Source organism: Sinocyclocheilus anshuiensis, unplaced genomic scaffold, assembly GCF_001515605.1.
Source record: "Sinocyclocheilus anshuiensis isolate Anshui unplaced genomic scaffold, SAMN03320099.WGS_v1.1 scaffold579, whole genome shotgun sequence".
NCBI lineage: Eukaryota > Metazoa > Chordata > Actinopteri > Cypriniformes > Cyprinidae > Sinocyclocheilus > Sinocyclocheilus anshuiensis.
In genome coordinates this window covers 3,431,310-3,449,554 of record NW_015551075.1, presented here as the reverse complement: position 1 = coordinate 3,449,554, position 18,245 = coordinate 3,431,310, and the positions used below count along the sequence as shown (strand labels likewise).

Sequence of the window (18,245 nt, the reverse complement as noted above, 5' to 3'; positions counted from 1 at the left end):
ACTTGCTCACCAATGGATCCTCTGCAGTAAATGGGTGCGGTCAGAATGAGAGTCCAAACATCTGATAAAAACATCACAATAATTCACCAGTAATCCACACCATTCCAGTCCATCAGTTAATGTCTTGTGAAGTGAAAAGCTCCATGTTTGTATGAAACAAATCCATCATTAAGGGATTTCAAACCATTTCAAATCACTGTTCCTGTTTGGCTGTTTCTGGCCAAAACACCACAATCCATAATAATGCTTCCTCCAGCGACAAAATCCATCTGTGTTCTTTCACATCAATAAACACTCTGTTGTTCTTTCACATCAAAACTGACATTTTTGTTTACAACTGTTTTGGACCGTTTTCACTTGTAACTTAATCTGTGCATATTTCTCTCCTGATTCAAATGAGATTACTTTTTCACTGGAGAAAGCAATATTATGCATTATGTATTTTTGCCGGAAGCACTGGTTTAATGCTAAAGACGTCTTAACGGTGGATTTGTTTCTTACAAACATGCAGCTTTTCACTTCACAAGATGTTAATGGATGGACTGGAGTCTTGTGAATTAATTGTGGATTACTGTGATGTTTTTATCAGCTGTTTGGACTCTCATTCTGACGGCACCCATTCACTGCAGAGGATCCATTGGTGAGCAAGTGATGTAATGCTAAATTCCCCCAAATCTGTTTTGATGAAGAAACAAACTCATCTATATCTTGGAAGGCCTGAGGGTGAGTACTTTTTAATCAAACTGTAATTTTTGGATAAACTTTTCCTATAACACTGAAGTACAATTAATTGTAACTTAGAGGCAGGTTTATTACTTTTCTACAGATGACCCTCCTTAACAATCTTTAAAATAATTCCTATTTGGATACATATTATAAGTGATTATCAAATTAAAGTAGCAAATAGGCTCAAAGTTCCTATAGGCTATATGGCATGCTAGTATACTGTAAAACACAACCTCAGTAGTAAGTGTGTATGCTAATGTGAGACCAGCACACATAACTTTGATTCAGACATGCATTTCTGGTGCACATACGTGATTTGTGATTCATGGAGGCTAATGAGAGCAGCGCTCGCCAAGAGCTCCACGTCCTTGACTGTTAGTATCTCAGGTTTCCTCAGAATGAATGTTGGATAAGACTGGATCCCTATTTTTAGCTACAACCAATTAGCACCACTCACAGAAAACCGGTTCACATGACTTTAGCACCAGCATTTACCTACAGATAGCTAGATGTTGAACACGCGTTCACTATTTACTTTAAACCTGGCATCTCTACAGAAACTTACATCACAGGAATAAATTACATTTTAAAATATATTCAAATAGAAAACTATGGAAGCCCATTTGTGCCAAGAAATTTGTAAAAAAAGAAAAAAATGTTGCGACTTTCTAGCTCACAATTCTGACTTTTTTCTCGCAATTCCGAGTTTACATTTCGCAATTCAGACTTTTTTCCTAAGAATTCTAAGTTTACATTTCACAATTCTGACTCTTTTGTTCTCAGAATTCTGAGTTTACATCTCGCAATTCTGTTTTTTATTTTTTGCTTCCGCCATGGAATAAAAAATAATAAAAGGTATTGCAACCTTTTACAACCCAATTCTGACTTTCTGACTCTTGCAATTGTGTTTATATTTCACAGTTCAGACTTTTTTTCTCAGAATTGAAAAAAGTCAGAATTGTGAGATTAACAAAAAAAAAAAAAAAACACAATTACCTTTTTAATTTTTTTTTTATCCTGTGGCAGAAACAGGCTTCCATAGAAAACAATTATTTTAATATTACTGCACAATATTGCTGTTTTACTGTATTTTTGTATTATTGTAATGATAAATGAAGCCTTTGTGAGCATAAGAAACTTCCTTCAAAAACATACAAAATTCATAATCCAAACCTCTGACAGGTGGTGTATGAGTCGCTTTGGATGAAAGCATCAATGAATAAATGTAAACACACATGACAATTGCTTATATAACAAGGTAAAAGGAAAAGCACAGAATAACCTTGGCTAGCATCGCATGTTAATTGTAAATAGAGCAAATGCATGTGAAAATGAAGATGTAATTTGAGCACATGCCTCACTGAAGACAGTGATCTATAATTAGCCTGCATGCTTGAAATGCGGCCCAACTGTTTGCTAACTTTATTACAGAATAAGTAAATGCAGCCCGCATCTCCAGATGCTACTGCTACTACATGCATTAGTATAATCTGTTAAAGGCCATTCTGTGAGATATTCAATCAGATATGGGTCATAAGATTCAGAATGAACCAAGATCTCTACTGTGAAATGTCATAAGACATATCTGTGATCAGCAAAGCATTTTAAATATACGTGGAAGCACATTAAATAGGTTGCATGCAATCTTTAATATCGGTCAGTTTAATACTGGTAATTATATTACTACAACAAATAGTAACTGGGATTTTATTCTGCTTTTGAAATTCCCACGCTGCCTAAAATGTGTAGCCACTTACTTCTACAATATCCGAGTTGGTTCTGCTCTCGTGAGGTTCGTTGTATTCCGTGTACTTGAGCAAGACCTTGTCCATGTCTGTGCTGGCGTACTGGAAGAGCTTATTGGAGCGGTTAAAGATAATCAGGGCTATTTCACAGTCGCACAGAATATTACTACAACAAATAGTAACTGGGATTTTATTCTGCTTTTGAAATTCCCACGCTGCCTAAAATGTGTAGCCACTTACTTCTACAATATCCGAGTTGGTTCTGCTCTCATGAGGTTCGTTGTATTCTGTGTACTTGAGCAAGACCTTGTCCATGTCTGTGCTGGCGTACTGGAAGAGCTTATTGGAGCGGTTGAAGATAATCAGGGCTATTTCACAGTCACACAGAACACTGAGCTCATACGCCTTCTTCATCAGACCAAACTTCCTCTTTGTGAACGTCACCTAGGAAAACGACAGGAGAAATATCAGAAAGGTGTATATGTTATCCTTATGGTCAAAGATATCATCAACAAAGGAGTTTAAGTAATATGATCAACATCTGTTCACTGTTGACTGATGTGGTTTTTGTTACAATTGGTTTTGTCCAAACCAAAAGATACGGCCAAACAAAAGCTAGATTGAAAAACTATAACTTATGGATGTAATAACAAATATTGTCTATGTTTACTTATTATGAATGTTCATCTCTATATTATCATTGAAAATGTTGGGTCAGTACGTTTTTTTTTTTTTTTTAAAGAAATTAATAATTTTATTCTACAAAGACTTTAAAAGACATTAAATTGGTCAAAAAGTACCAGTAAAAACATTTGCTTTACAAAAGTTACAAAAGATTTCTATTTCAAATAAATGCTGTTCTTATGAACTTTCTGTTAAAGAATAAAGGAATACTGAAAAAAAACATATTACAGTTTCCACCAAAATATTAAGCATTCCAACTGTTTTCAACATTGATAATAATACGAAACGTTTCTTGAGCTGCAAATCAGCATATTAGAATGATTTCTGAAGGATCATGTGACACTGAAGACTGCAGTAATGATGCTGAAAATTCAGCTTTACCATCACAGGAATAAATTACATTTTAAAATTTAATAAAATAGAAAACAGTTATTTTAAATTGTAATAATACTTAATATTATTACTGTTTTTGCTGTATATTTGATCAGATAATACAACTTTGGTGAGCATAAGAGATTTCTTCAAAAAACATTAAAAATTCTTACCAACCTCAAACTTTTAAAGGGTAGTGTATAAAATTAAATACAACACTTTTAATACTATAACAAAAATGACTATGGTACTGTACGTTTTTTTTTTTTTTTTTTTGAGTGTATGCTCATTACTAGTATCAGAAGAAGTCATTCTTCACGACTGTCTGATGAGACCCAGCTGTCAGGGTTGCCAGATCATCTCATGTTTCCTGCCAATTATCACCCTCCCTAAGGAATCGCAAGCTTGCCACTTCACAGCTGAGGGCCAAATTCTTACAGCAAACACTGAGAACAAACTCTTTCAATGTTAGTTGTCAATGTCACAGTGTAAAATCACATGCTCAAACACAGCATTCCATTCAGTCTTATAGAGGCGGCTGAGGAATGATTAATGCTTTTGGATAATAAGAAAATAATGATTCATTCAACCAAACTACAGTTAAGAAATTTACAATGTGGACCAAGAGGAGTCGTGGCCTAATGGTTAGAGAGTCGGATTTGTAACCCAAAGGTTGCGGGTTCGAGTCTCGTTCCGGTGGGGGGATTGTAGGTGGGGATGTACAGCGCTCTCTCCCACCTTCAATACCACGACTGAGGTGCCCTTGAGCAAGGCACCGAACCCCCAACTGCTCCCCGGGCGCCGCAGCATAAATGGCTGCCCACTGCTCCGGGTGTGTGTTCACGGTGTGTGTGTGTTCACTGCTGTGTGTGTGCACTCTGGATGGGTTAAATGCAGAGCACTAATTCCAAGTATGGGTCACCATACTTGGCCACATGTCACGTCACTTTCACTTTCACTTTAAGAGTACTCAGGGTCAGAAAGAATGAAAACAACAACATAATATAGTATTTACTATTCTATAGAATGGAAAGACAACAGTATCAAAACTATCATGGTTTTACCATGTTTTTAGGGCATGGTACCATAAGAAGACCATGATTCTTTTGACAAACTGCTACAAAAAAAAACAAAAAAAAAAACAGTGGTAGTACCAATGTTCATTGATGGTATCCTATGAAAATACCACGGTACTGAATTTATTTATTTATTTATTTTTTACATGGTGCACCATAGTACAGTAGTATGGTATGTATGTTGTACTCCAAAGTGTAAAAAACATATTATTACCATAGTACCATAGTACCATATCAAGAAAAACATGGTATTGTCATACTTCACTTATTTAAAAAATTTACCATGATTGTACCACAGTATTCCTGGAAGTACTATGGTGCACCATGTAAAAAATAAATAAATAAATAAATTCAGTACCGTGGTATTTTCACATCTCTCCACATCTCTCATTAGTAGACCGGTCAGACTGAGGGCTTGCACAGTGTCTCTCTCTGCCCCTGACGGCCATCACTCACAGCAAAACCACAGGCACAGGCCTGAATTTACCCAGTCTGTACTGGGATCTAAATTTAAAATACCAACCTGCACCACAAACCCTATCTAGTCTGGGCGCTCTTGTTCGGGCGAGTATTTTTGGTACACACAGTGTTTTTGATTTTCAGTGATTTACACTGAAGGTTTTTAGTCAGTGACATGCATATGTAGAAATACTGTAGATTCCTGTGTACATGAATAATTCCTCTGTACTGTATGTGGTTAGTTTACTATATAGTCTTAGAACAATAATTCACTATTAGCCATTTTATAGAAAGCCTTGATATATTTATGTACTTTATAATACAGGCATATATAAAATACCATGCAATTACCATCTGATGTATTATAGTGTGTACTATAGTGTACAATATCAATATCAAAGTTTGGGTTCAGTAGGATTTTTGAAAGAAATTAATACTTTTATTCAGCAAAGACACATTAAATTGACAAACGTGACAATAAAGACATTTATAATGTTACAAATGATTTCTAATCATAATAAATGCTGTTCTTTTGAACCTTCTATTTATTAAAGATTACAGAAAAATCAGTTTCCACAAAAAAATATTAAGCAGCACAACTGTTTTCAACATTAATAATAATAAATGTAAATGTATACTCAGTAAATTCAAATCAGCATATTATGATTTCTGAATGATCATGTGACACTGAAGACTGGAGGAATGATGCTGAAAATTCAGCTTTGCATCACAGGAATAAATTACATTTTAATTTATATTACAATAGAAAACCGTTATTTTAAACTGTAATGACATTTCACAATATTACTGTTTTTACTGTATTTTTGATCAAATAAATGCAGCCTCGGTAAACATAAAGAGACTTCTTTCAAAAACATTAAAAACTATGGTAACAGCTAATGGTTTTTTTTTATAATAATGTTAACAGGAAGTCATTGGGCTTCTTACATCATGCTATCACTTAAAATATATCAAGGCTTTCTATAAAATGGCTAATAGTGAATTATTGTACTAAGACTATACAGTAAACTAACCACATACAGTACAGAGGAATTATTCATGTACACAGGAATCTACAGTATTTCTACATATGCATGTCACTGACTAAAAACCTTCAGTGTAAATCACTGAAAATCAAAAACACTGTGTGTACCAAAAATACTCGCCCGAACAAGAGCGCCCAGACTAGATAGGGTTTGTGGTGCAGGTTGGTATTTTAAATTTAGATCCCAGTACAGACTGGGTAAATTCAGGCCTGTGCCTGTGGTTTTGCTGTGAGTGATGGCCGTCAGGGGCAGAGAGAGACACTGTGCAAGCCCTCAGTCTGACCGGTCTACTAATGAGAGATGTGGAGCCCTGAACTGCTCTAATTACTGCGACCACACCACAGGGACTGCAGCCCACTGAGGAACCCAGACAAGAGCTCCTGTGTGCAGACGCATGGAGGAGGGTCAGCCCGGTCCCCCCACTACAGACATTCATTAAACACGCTTAAGAGACATGGGGCACTCCTGGGCGAACATTTGTAAATTTAAATAATTTGTAAACAACATTTGTTAACAGATATAAATCATGTATGCTAGGAATGAAGGTGTGGGACGTTCCCTCTGCTCCAATGGTCTACAAAGCTGAGTTGTAAGAAAAAAGGCTCTAAACAGGTACAAGTCACCGTTTTCTGACATAAAACTAATGGTGATGCAATTGGCTGTATCCAGTGATTACAGATGCTGTTGATTATGGATTAGAATCGTAATGATTTGAATTATTCGGATCTTAACAATTCCATTTTTTTTTTTATTGCGGTTCAGTGAAGAAACGCTCCAAACTATTCACTGAATAAGTCACTTAATCCCTTCAAACTTATAACTTGAATGTTTGTATCTGATTTGTAAGTCTTTTTGACTAATTCCTTCAAAAAACGCAGTTCATAATGGTTTTCTGCTCGTGAATCGAATTTTAATGGTCATGCTTGTTTTAATTTGGTTATAAAAAAACAAAACAGAACCAGTTCTGAGAACTAGTTTTTGATACCAAGATATCTAGAGAGCGGTGTGGCTGATGGCTGACTTATGTGCAAAAATACACCACAGTTTGCAAAGCATGATTTTTAAATGATTTTTTTAAAGATAAAGAAATCACTCACCAAGGCTGCTTTATTTTGATCAAAAATGCAATAAAAACAGTAATATTGTGAAATATTATTACAATTTATAATAAATGTTTTATATTATATTTTAAAATCGAATTTATTCCTGTGAAGGCAAAGCTGATTTTCGTCAGCCATTACTCCAGTCTTCAGTGTCACATGATACTTCAGAAATCAGTCAAGAAACATTTATTAATATCAATGTTGAAAACAGTTGTGCTGCTTAATATTTTTGTGGAAACGGTGATACATTTTTTAAAAAGAATTCCTTAATGAATAGGACGTTTCATGTGTATTTATTTGAAAAAGAACTCTCGTAACATAATAAATGCTTTTACTTTATCATATTTGGTCAATTTTATGCATTCCTGCTGAATAAGAGTTTTAATTTCTTTTTAAAAAACTAAAAAAATTTTTTTTTCACAAATTACGGAAATTTAATTTACATTTATCTTTAACATCTAATTGCAGATTTGGAATTAAAGCACCGATATATTTTTTTTATTGCAGTTTTAGTTTTGATTCATGAAGCAGACATCTTTATTCTTCATCTCACCTGTCTGTTTCTCTCATCCATTATGCGGGTAATCTGGATCTTCTTTCGCCCCATTGTCAGTTCACTTTGCTTCTCTTTGCTAATCAAATTCCTCTTTACTTTCCAGTGATTATGGTAGATTATTTTTTGGTTTTACTGCATCGTAAGAAAACACCTTCTCTCTGCATTCTTCACCACACCAGAACCTGCAAGATATGCAAGGAGATGTTAGGCAAGAAGACAAACAGAGCTTTTATAGAAATGTACAGAATTTACATTAATACCACAAACAGCAAGAGAGTGAAGACTAAAAAGGAAAAAAAAATAGCAAGCAACATTTCAGTGTCACCTGCAGCATAATCAAACACACATTTCTGAACTCATACATTTTCAAGATCTCTCATGTAATCTGATTTGCTGGCTGGTGTAAACAGCATCAGTATTATGATAAACCCACTGGATTATGGGGGCAGGAAAAGTCACTGCACAAGTACTATAACAGCATTTCTCATTAACATGGATTCAAGCCATTTTATTTCCCATTAAAACCACATCATACAGCTACTAGTGCGCATAATCTACCACAATCCCACACAAATCTGAAATTACAACCAGAAAACCATCCATCATCACATCATAGGCTGTCATTACCTTCCAGAGCAGTGCAATATACATCCAAGAGAGAAATAAAATAATTCCATGAAGGTCTTACTTTTGCTTGCATTTACTCCTCACTCAGTAAGCCTCCCAAGAAATATAAGAAAAGATCAAAAATGTGTCACTCCAACTATTTCTGTAGCTCATAAGAACTAAAAAGTGGCTACAAGGGCCTTTTTTTAAAGCAGATCCTCACAAACCTGTTTTTAGAGAATTCCTGCCTGATGTTCCCAGTGAAGGAGCAGATCTTGAGATCTGATGGAAGACAAAGGAACAACACCCGTATTCCTTCACTTTCACACCTTCCCGCTCATCTCCACAGTTACCAGGGCAACCAACGAGATGCCTTACATATGATCTATCAACTCTGTCTAAGTGAAAAAGTGAAAAAAGAAGAAGGAGCCGATGCGATAAAATAACACTGTATATTTTAGCAATAATTTTACATTGTGTATCTTGCATGATTAGGACTGTGCATTCAAATTTACATTTCGTCTCTCAAAGCAACATGCAATCTGCAATCAAGGTATACAATTATTTTAAATAAATGTATTCGTTCTCTGGAAATCAAACCTATGACCTTGGCGTTGCTTGCACCATACTGTTTGAGCTACGGGAATACTTATATGTTAAATATTTACCAGAACTGTATGTTTAAAATTGAATTTTGAAAAAAAAATAATAATAATCTTTTAAAAAATACATTGTGTTTGTACAAATTATCTTTTATTTCACAAGATAATACTTATAACGTTTTATTGTTAATAATTTACCTAGTGTAAGAGAGAGAGAATGCATGTAGGAAATATGCTATTCAAATGTTAAGAGATTTATCATGCAAATTTGCGAGTGAATGTCACAGCAGCAGTGAAACACACACTGTAACTCTTCTGCCGTCCAGGATTTGCATTAATGTACTTTGCATAGTTATACTTTCTTGTTAAAGAGGGTTTGCATCAGTGGTTAATCAAACGTCACTTTTCCTAAAATGCAAACAACTGCATGTTCAGTTCATTCAGTGCATACTGTTTCTATATCCATCTGAAAAAGAAAAAAAAAAACCACATTAACATATAATGAATATGAGTCATCACTCACTAAACATATACTTAATAAACTAAAGCAATAAGCCCCAAGAAGCCGTGGTTTACAGTGAATTTATAACAGCTAAGGGGCGCAGAGTGCCTAAAACCCCCTTAGCTGTTATAAATTCACTGTAAACCACGGCTTCACGGGGCTTATTGCTTTTATAAAACGGTTATTCCATATATGTAGTACGGTTTCACAACTGTTTTATAAATAAAATTTGTCAGGATAAGATGATTTTTTTTTTAATCAAGTTATTAACTTAGATCCCCAATACTTCACTTCGCCAATACTTCTAGGCTTTGTGAACTGATTTGACTGAATCACTAGAATGAACTGACTCAAATGAGACAAATCATCACTAATTTGAGGTCCATTCTCACCGAGTCTGTTTAATCCATCTTCATTCTCATAAAAGGACCTGAAAGATGCCCTGCTCCACAGATAAAAACATCATTTACAATGAGTTACTAAAAAACGGATGAATGTTTCCAGAAGACCAATGCGATTCCATCAGAAACACAACTGGCATTGTCACACAGCACACAGACAGGACATAATCTTGTTTATAGCCATGCTCTGGAGCTGAGTAAATGTCTGGCCTCCTTACATAAATCATTTTTACAATAATTCACTACACAAAACATGGACACAGCATTAAACCCTGTGGTCTTATATGAGGACGACTGCATCCAATCTACTAGGCCTCGTCTAGTAATTAAGGGTTGTGTGATTGTTTCTATAATAAATGCAGGCCGACACAGCTACGTTCTGCAAAACATCTGGCTTCAGGGGCCTCCTGCGTCTTATTTCTTTGTTGTTGAACATTTTATTATATATCCATGTTTTTCCTATTCAAAAAGATCTGCATAAGTAATTATTTCTATGATGATGTAATTTAACTAGACTGTTTTATGTCATTACTGTCAGAAACATTCATTTTTGTATATGTATTCAGACAGACTGATTTACAAAACACTGAGTTTCTTGAGTTTTTGGAAATGTAATCAGGGTTTAATTGTAGTCTACTCGTTCTGGACTGGTTTATTTATAACTCACACCTGCCTGATGAACTGCTGTAAATAGCCTGTAAATTTGGAGTCAAACGTTTATAGTAAATTTCATCATTCAAATGTATGGGGTCGGTTTTTGTTATGCTCACCAAGGCTGTATTTATTTGATCAAAATGCTGTACAGAATATAATATAATAATATTTAAAATATGTAAGATGTCTGATATATATACACATTTTAAAAAGTAATTTATTCCTGTGATGCAAAGCTGAATTTTCAGCATCATTACTCCAGTCTTTAGTGTCACATCCGAAATCATTCTTATACGCTGATTTGCTGCTCAAGAAACATTTCTTTTTATTATCAATATTGAAAAGAGTTGTGCCACTTGAAACTCTAATACATTGTTTTTCAAGATTCTTTGATGAAAGTTGTTCAAAAGAACAGCATTTATTTGAAACTGAATTTACTGTCATATTTGATCAATTTAACGTGTCCTTGCAGAATAAAAGCATTATTTTTCAATATTTTTGAAAGAAAAAAATCTGAAAGTGTAGTTTACTTAACTTCAAATTCGCAATCGTAAAATATTAATTCACATTGAGAGATATAAAGTCACAATAATGAGAAAAATTAGTTGCAATTGTGAGATAAAAATGTCAATTAAGAGTCACAATATAGCCATAATTTGAGATATAAAGCTGCAACTGTGAAATATAAAATAAGAATGTGTGTACACTTAACATACCAAATTAAAGAGATCATCCTACAAACTTTCAGAAAAAAATCATGGCACAAGTCACTGATTAAATTCATGAATCTATAACAGTCTGTAAATGAAGCCAAATCAACATCGTCTTACATATAAAAGTCCAGTCACTGTATACACTGACTGATGTGGCTAAATACACTTTTAATAAGATCTGTCAAATATCCCCAGAAGCCTATTCCTTACAGGTTTCTAAAAGCATTTTTGCAAGAATATTAGATTTGTTTTTGCTCTTTCGTTGATATTCTGCCTTTTCAGCAAATAGAACGCTTCCTATTTGTGTTAGGACTTAAGCACACACAACCAAAGAATCCCTGCGGAGTCCCAGATGTAAGAGCTACTGACAGACTCCATCCTGCTGTGCTTCTTCATGATATCACAAAGCTCACACTGAGAACTAATGTATGCTAATCTCATGTTGTCTCTGAATTAGTCTCGACCTGAAACCATTTCTTTCTTTTTTTTTTGTGCAATATGCACTCAAATCAAAAACAGCATATGCTCGTAAAATATTAATTCACATTGAGAGATATAAAGTCACAATAATGAGAAAAATTAGTTGCAATTGTGAGATAAAAATGTCAATTAAGAGTCACAATATAGCCATAATTTGAGATATAAAGCTGCAACTGTGAAATATAAAATAAGAATGTGTGTACACTTAACATACCAAATTAAAGAGATCATCCTACAAACTTTCAGAAAAAAATCATGGCACAAGTCACTGATTAAATTCATGAATCTATAACAGTCTGTAAATGAAGCCAAATCAACATCGTCTTACATATAAAAGTCCAGTCACTGTATACACTGACTGATGTGGCTAAATACACTTTTAATAAGATCTGTCAAATATCCCCAGAAGCCTATTCCTTACAGGTTTCTAAAAGCATTTTTGCAAGAATATTAGATTTGTTTTTGCTCTTTCGTTGATATTCTGCCTTTTCAGCAAATAGAACGCTTCCTATTTGTGTTAGGACTTAAGCACACACAACCAAAGAATCCCTGCGGAGTCCCAGATGTAAGAGCTACTGACAGACTCCATCCTGCTGTGCTTCTTCATGATATCACAAAGCTCACACTGAGAACTAATGTATGCTAATCTCATGTTGTCTCTGAATTAGTCTCGACCTGAAACCATTTCTTTCTTTTTTTTTTGTGCAGTATGCACAGTATTTTTTTAAAACAGCATATGCATGGACAATACAATGTGAGCAGGGGCAAAATGATCAGTTTTCCATCCTCTCTTTCTACACTGAAAGCAACTCTGAGCTGTTCCAGAAGAAAGTCTTTAGTCATTGCAATAGCAACTGGAGTAGATATACCAAATATTGACTACATTGTTTGAACAAACTGATAAGATTTCATACAGTCAGTCCTAAACATTAGATAAAAAAAAAACAAATCTGAAATACTAGCAGTGTGAACAAAGCTATAGATTATGGAAAATTCACCCTGGATGGAAAGAATTCCTAACAAACCTCTAACGTTTTACAACCGCAAAAGACAACAAACCCTCAACTCTCTAAAGAAGCAACTTTTACAAGAACAGGTCCTTCATAAAATATAAAAATGCTGGCATAAAATTCAGTTTATTTTACAGAGAAAACCTAATCTCTGTTTCCCTGCAGAAACCGACTTGTCAGGTCCGTAAAACAACAGAAATATGTGAACCGTTATGCAATATTACTATTACGCGGTCAAAGGTCACACAAAAGATCCTTAACAGATCTAGAGATGATTGCTTTGAGGAATAGGATTAAAAAAGGACTAAGCCAACTCCAGTTGGATCAGGAAACCTCATGTGATTCTCCATACTGACAAGGCCAAAAAAGCCAAAAGACACAACAATATGAGTGGAGTGAACGTATGAATGGAACTGCGCTTAAATGAATCAGATTCGAAACAAATGATAAATTCTCACTGGATTCTAAATCTCAGTTATCTGGTCATTATCACAAAATAAACCCCTTTTATCACCTTAAAGATGGTTGTTTTGTGATTATGATCAGCTGACTGTACATTATCATGCTTATTAGATGGTAATTTACCAAATAGACATAAAATACTGATTTGGATATAAATGATTTTATAACTGCAGAAAGCCATGTAGTAATAGAGAAAATTCCAAAATTCAATAGAAATCTGTGCGATTGAGAGTTTCGCGTAAAGGGGAACAATTTCCCCAAACAGATTTTACTTATGTTTAAGCTGGTGAAATCTTGCCTAAATTTTATTAAAGTGACCAAACTTTAGCACTTTATTCTTCAAAAATCCCCCTAAACATGCTATTCTCGCAAACTAATCTTACAGTCACTAGTTTTATCCCTTAAAACTCATCTTTGATAATCAAAATGACATATACGTTTAAGGAAAATTGTTTCTTCATGCCTGGCTTGAATACAAATCTACACCCTTATGTCATTTAGTTTACACAGAAGCATGAATATACAAATTAGTCCCCGCCTCCACTCAGTCAAAACCAGCTCTGAATACGGCTCCACTTTCACTTACTTAACTGAAGTAAATGCTACACAGTGGCAATATTTTGATTTAATTCAGCCATCTGAACCAGAAACTGAATCCACAGAGGAAGAGTGAATTATACAGGGTCACCTTCAAGTCCATGTATCAGAATGCTAATGCATTTTATGTATTGCTCTCTACAGCGCTGGACACGTAACGGTTAAATTCTTGTGACATCACATTTCTGAGCATTTCTTTGGTATGCTACAGTTTTAAAGGGGTCATATGACATTGCTAAAAATGACATTGCATTATTTGGTGTATTTGGTGTAATGAAATGTGTTTATGCAGTTTAAAGTAAAAAAAAAACACATTATTTTCCACATACCGTACATTATTGTTTCTCCTCTATGCCCCGCCTTTCTGAAACGCATCGATTTTTACAAAGCTCATCGGTCTGAAAAAGCAAGGTGTGCTGTGATTGGCCAGCTATCCAGTGCGTTGTGATTGGCCGAATACCTCAAGCGTGTGACGGAAATGTTACGTCCCTTACCATACTGTGATGCCATGTCCCGGTGCGACGAGACAAAAACATTAAAACGCATTATAAAAGAGGCATTTGTTGCATCCAGTGGGGACATAATTACTGATTATAATGACTTATACTGTCTTTTTACGCGTTGCATTGCATCACGCCGCGTAAACATAAAACCATGTCTGCATTTGTGATCGGAGAAATGACAAACAACAAGCCCTACTCTACACTGCTCAAAACTCGCGAGATTCACTCAGATTCACAGACATAGACATGTGGGGGCGTGTTTAAACGAGGCGTTTTAGGAGGGCGTGGACGAGTCTTAACTTTTATAAAGAATATCTCTTTGGGTTTGAGACTTTAGTCTTTGCAACTTTAGGGATCTTATCTATTCACGAACAGCTTGTAACACTCCAAAGAGAAAGGAAAACATGAAATCGCATCATATGACCCCTTTAAGGAGAAAATGTTCAGCATTGTTGTTGACTGATGAATTATCACATGGTTTGTCTTTATGCATATTAAAAACATCAGCTAGGCATGTAAACAATGTTAAAACTTGATTTTCACCACAGGGGGTCTTTAAAGAATTATTTCTTACAGAATTTTATTAGAAGATGCTACTTTAAATATAATGCACAAACTGTTCCCTATAGTTCTAAACCTTTGCGAGATGTAATTTAACATAATAACACAATATGCCATGTGGCTCACAACATAATTGTATCCTGTATTATACTGTATTTTAAGCATTGCCAGCCAGCTCAAGAATAATACAGCCTGGAGTAGCTGGCAGGCCAATCCCAGAGGCACAGCGCCAACCCTCAAGCCCTCTGGTTTGGCCGCGATCACTGAATCCTAACAGTCAGTCTAATAAAGCGCACTCGTGCTCCTTCCCCAAATCTAATGTACAGTTTGATTTGGCAAAGCGCAGACGTTTCTATTTACACTTCACAAAAGAACGCTTCACGGGACTGCAGGAAGCCAGACTGGGGAGCTAATATTTACAGACAATTATATTTGATTTCTGTATTTATGGAGTATAATTTCTGAAAGATGGTCAATCTATTTAGTTTCAAACATGTGGAGCGGCGGTCAGGCAGAAGGCAGCCAGAGGTTTATGGCTCTGTTGTTGAATCTGACCCCAAGTGAGTATGCAGTGAATTCTTCTGAAGTACAGACAATTTAAAAACACATCAGAAATGGTATGGTAGTATTACTTGAACACATGCATATGTTAGGTTAGGCATGCCGTTGATTAAATGCATTAAACATAAAATGACACATAAAACAACATGCATTAGTTTAAAAGGGCCAGTATAACTATAAAGTCTAACTAGATTACAAATTCTGAGTTAATCTAGGTAAACTGACAATGTGAAGTAGGTAAATGCAGCCTTAAAAGTGCGCTAGAAAGAGAATCAATGCCGTGACATTGGTTCTCGCCTCTCAAAACACCTGACTTGATGCATGGCCTTTTAAAATCTGGGAGCAGAACACAGCTTTATAGTCTAGATATTTGAAGAAAATTTGTTTGTGTTATATTTGTGTACTAAATAAACAATGTTAACACATTTGTTTAATAAACAGTTAAGCTCCTAAAGTTAAGATTTATTACAGCATGCAGTACAGTGGTCACGAAAAGGACCTAGACATTTAATTCACACCTGAAATTATTGCATAACAATATATAAAGTGGCATCAGCAAACCTTTTTAGAGTTTTTTTTTTTTTGTTAATAATTGTTCACCTGAACCATTTTGCAATAATATTCAACTGATGTCAATGTGATTTTTAGTGTTCAGACAGGTGTACTAACATTTGATAACTAGACTCTTTTTGCCTTCACTTTGAAAACTAATAAATAAATAAATGCACATAAATGCCACTTGATATTTTCTTATCTAATGCAATGACACCCATACATTAAGTCTGGGTTTAAGAGTCCATTTTAGGGAAATTATTGCAAATTAGTGCAAAGCCTGAAATGCTGCAAACTAACAACAAAGCTCATATAGGCTATACTCTGCATGTTACATATTCTTTGTGATTGTACAATTTCATTTGTTTCATTTATGTAGTCTATTATATCACAAGCCGATAAATACTGCAAATAACATGACTATTTAAACAAATGTAAAATAGATAAATAAAATAAATCAAATTTAAAAAAGAGACGTTACAGCAAACGTGTAGAAGATATAGATTATGTCAAGAATATAGCTCCGCCATACGACTAAAGCGCAACTGAACCCATTTTATAAACCAAAGTGGCAGCAACTTTCTACTTTCACTTTGAAAACTAATAAATAAATAAATGCACATAAATGCCACTTGATATTTTCTTATCTAATGCAATGACACCCATACATTAAGTCTGGCTTTAAGAGTCCATTTTAGGGAAATTATTGCAAATTAGTGCAAAGCCTGAAATGCTGCAAACTAACAACAAAGCTCATATAGGCTATACTCTGCATGTTACATATTCTTTGTGATTGTACAATTTCATTTGTCAATTTCTATATTCAAAGAATATAGCTCCGCCATACGACTAAAGAGCAACTGAACCCATTTTATAAACCAAAGTGGCAGCAACTTTCTACTTTCATTACGCCTAACATCACCGACAGACGCGTTCAACAACAAAAGCGCGTAAACGCCGGGCGTCACGCAATTGCGCGTAACTTAATGACCGAATTAATTCGATGTGAAATTACGTCACTGGATGTGCCTGATCGGTTCACCTACAAGCGTTTTAATCCACATTGCTATATCAGAGAGCAGCTGAGTTCTTACCTTCAGCCGGGCGCGTTCAGAGTTGGAGAAAGACAAAAGGAGCGCAAACCGAGCGGATGGATTCAAGCATGAGTATTGATGTGCACTGTGTTATCCCGAGTCATTCTTGCTCTCGTGCACGCGCTGCTGGATGAGCTCCCAGCTCCTCCCTCCTACACCAGTGTCCTTCAGAGACCTTCCAGCCCACCTCACAGATACACTGATTGATTCGGGCTCCTGTGTCACCAGATAACATGCCACATTAAACAACGCCTGATGCAGTCCAGCCTATTAACAATTCATCCATTTATCCATATCTATCTATCTATCCATCCATCCATATTTCTATCCATCCATCCATGTATCCATGTATCTATCTATCTATCTATCTATCTATCTATCCATCCATCCATTTATCCATATCTATCTATCTATCTATCTATCCATCCATCCATCCATCCATATCTCTATCCATCTATCCATGTATCCATGTATCTATCTATCTATATATCCATCCATCCATTTATCCATATCTATCTATCTATCCATCCATCCATATTTCTATCCATCCATCCATGTATCCATGTATCTATCTATCTATCTATCTATCTATCTATCTATCTATCTATCTATCTATCTATCTATCACAATATGAGCAGAAACAAAGATATTAATAAAAACATTTGCGTGCGCACACACACACACACACACATACATATATACAGTCGTGGTCAGAATTATTGGCACCCTCGGTAAATATGATCAAAGAAGGCTGTGAAAATAAATCTGCATTAATCATTTTGATCTTTTATTTCAAAAATTCACATAAATCTAACCTTTCATTGGAGAATAAGAATTTAAAATGGGGGAAATATCATTATGACATACATGTTTTTCTCAAATACAATTCAAACACAATTATTGGTACCCTATGAGTAAAATATCTGAAGTATATTCCCATTCATATTTACAATTTTGAGCATACCAGGGTGATTATGAACATGAAAGTATCCAGCCATGGCTTCGTTTCACAGAAATATAAATAGGAGGGAAAACAAAGGCCAAATTCCCTTAATCATCCATCACAATGAGAAAAACCCGTTGAGCTTCACAAAATAGAAAGTGGCTTTCAGAAAAGAGCTAGAGTATTGAAAACTCCCATTTCCACCATCAGGGCAATAATTAAGAATTTCCAATCAAC

General features: G+C 35.1%; 1 protein-coding gene across 5 annotated transcripts in view; it reads right to left on the bottom strand.

Moving 5' to 3' along the window:
- The window catches only part of LOC107662303 (myocyte-specific enhancer factor 2A-like), a 30,146-nt gene extending 12,904 nt beyond the window's left edge, over nt 1-17,242 (bottom strand). For 2 of the 5 annotated variants that reach the window (XM_016452282.1, XM_016452286.1), the window contains exons 1-5: nt 17,066-17,242; nt 8,601-8,771; nt 8,456-8,487; nt 7,765-7,949; nt 2,712-2,915 (exon numbers count right to left, since the gene is read on the bottom strand). In XM_016452282.1, coding sequence (XP_016307768.1) covers nt 2,712-2,915; nt 7,765-7,818 — 258 coding nt within the window. In that variant the 5' untranslated portion in view covers nt 7,819-7,949; nt 8,456-8,487; nt 8,601-8,771; nt 17,066-17,242. Of the gene's footprint in view, nt 1-2,711; nt 2,916-7,764; nt 7,950-8,394; nt 8,488-8,600; nt 8,772-9,426; nt 9,442-17,065 lie in introns of those variants that run through there. The other 3 variants (XM_016452283.1, XM_016452284.1, XM_016452285.1) reach the window with 3 other exon arrangements.
- Nucleotides 17,243-18,245: the final 1,003 nt, after the last annotated feature.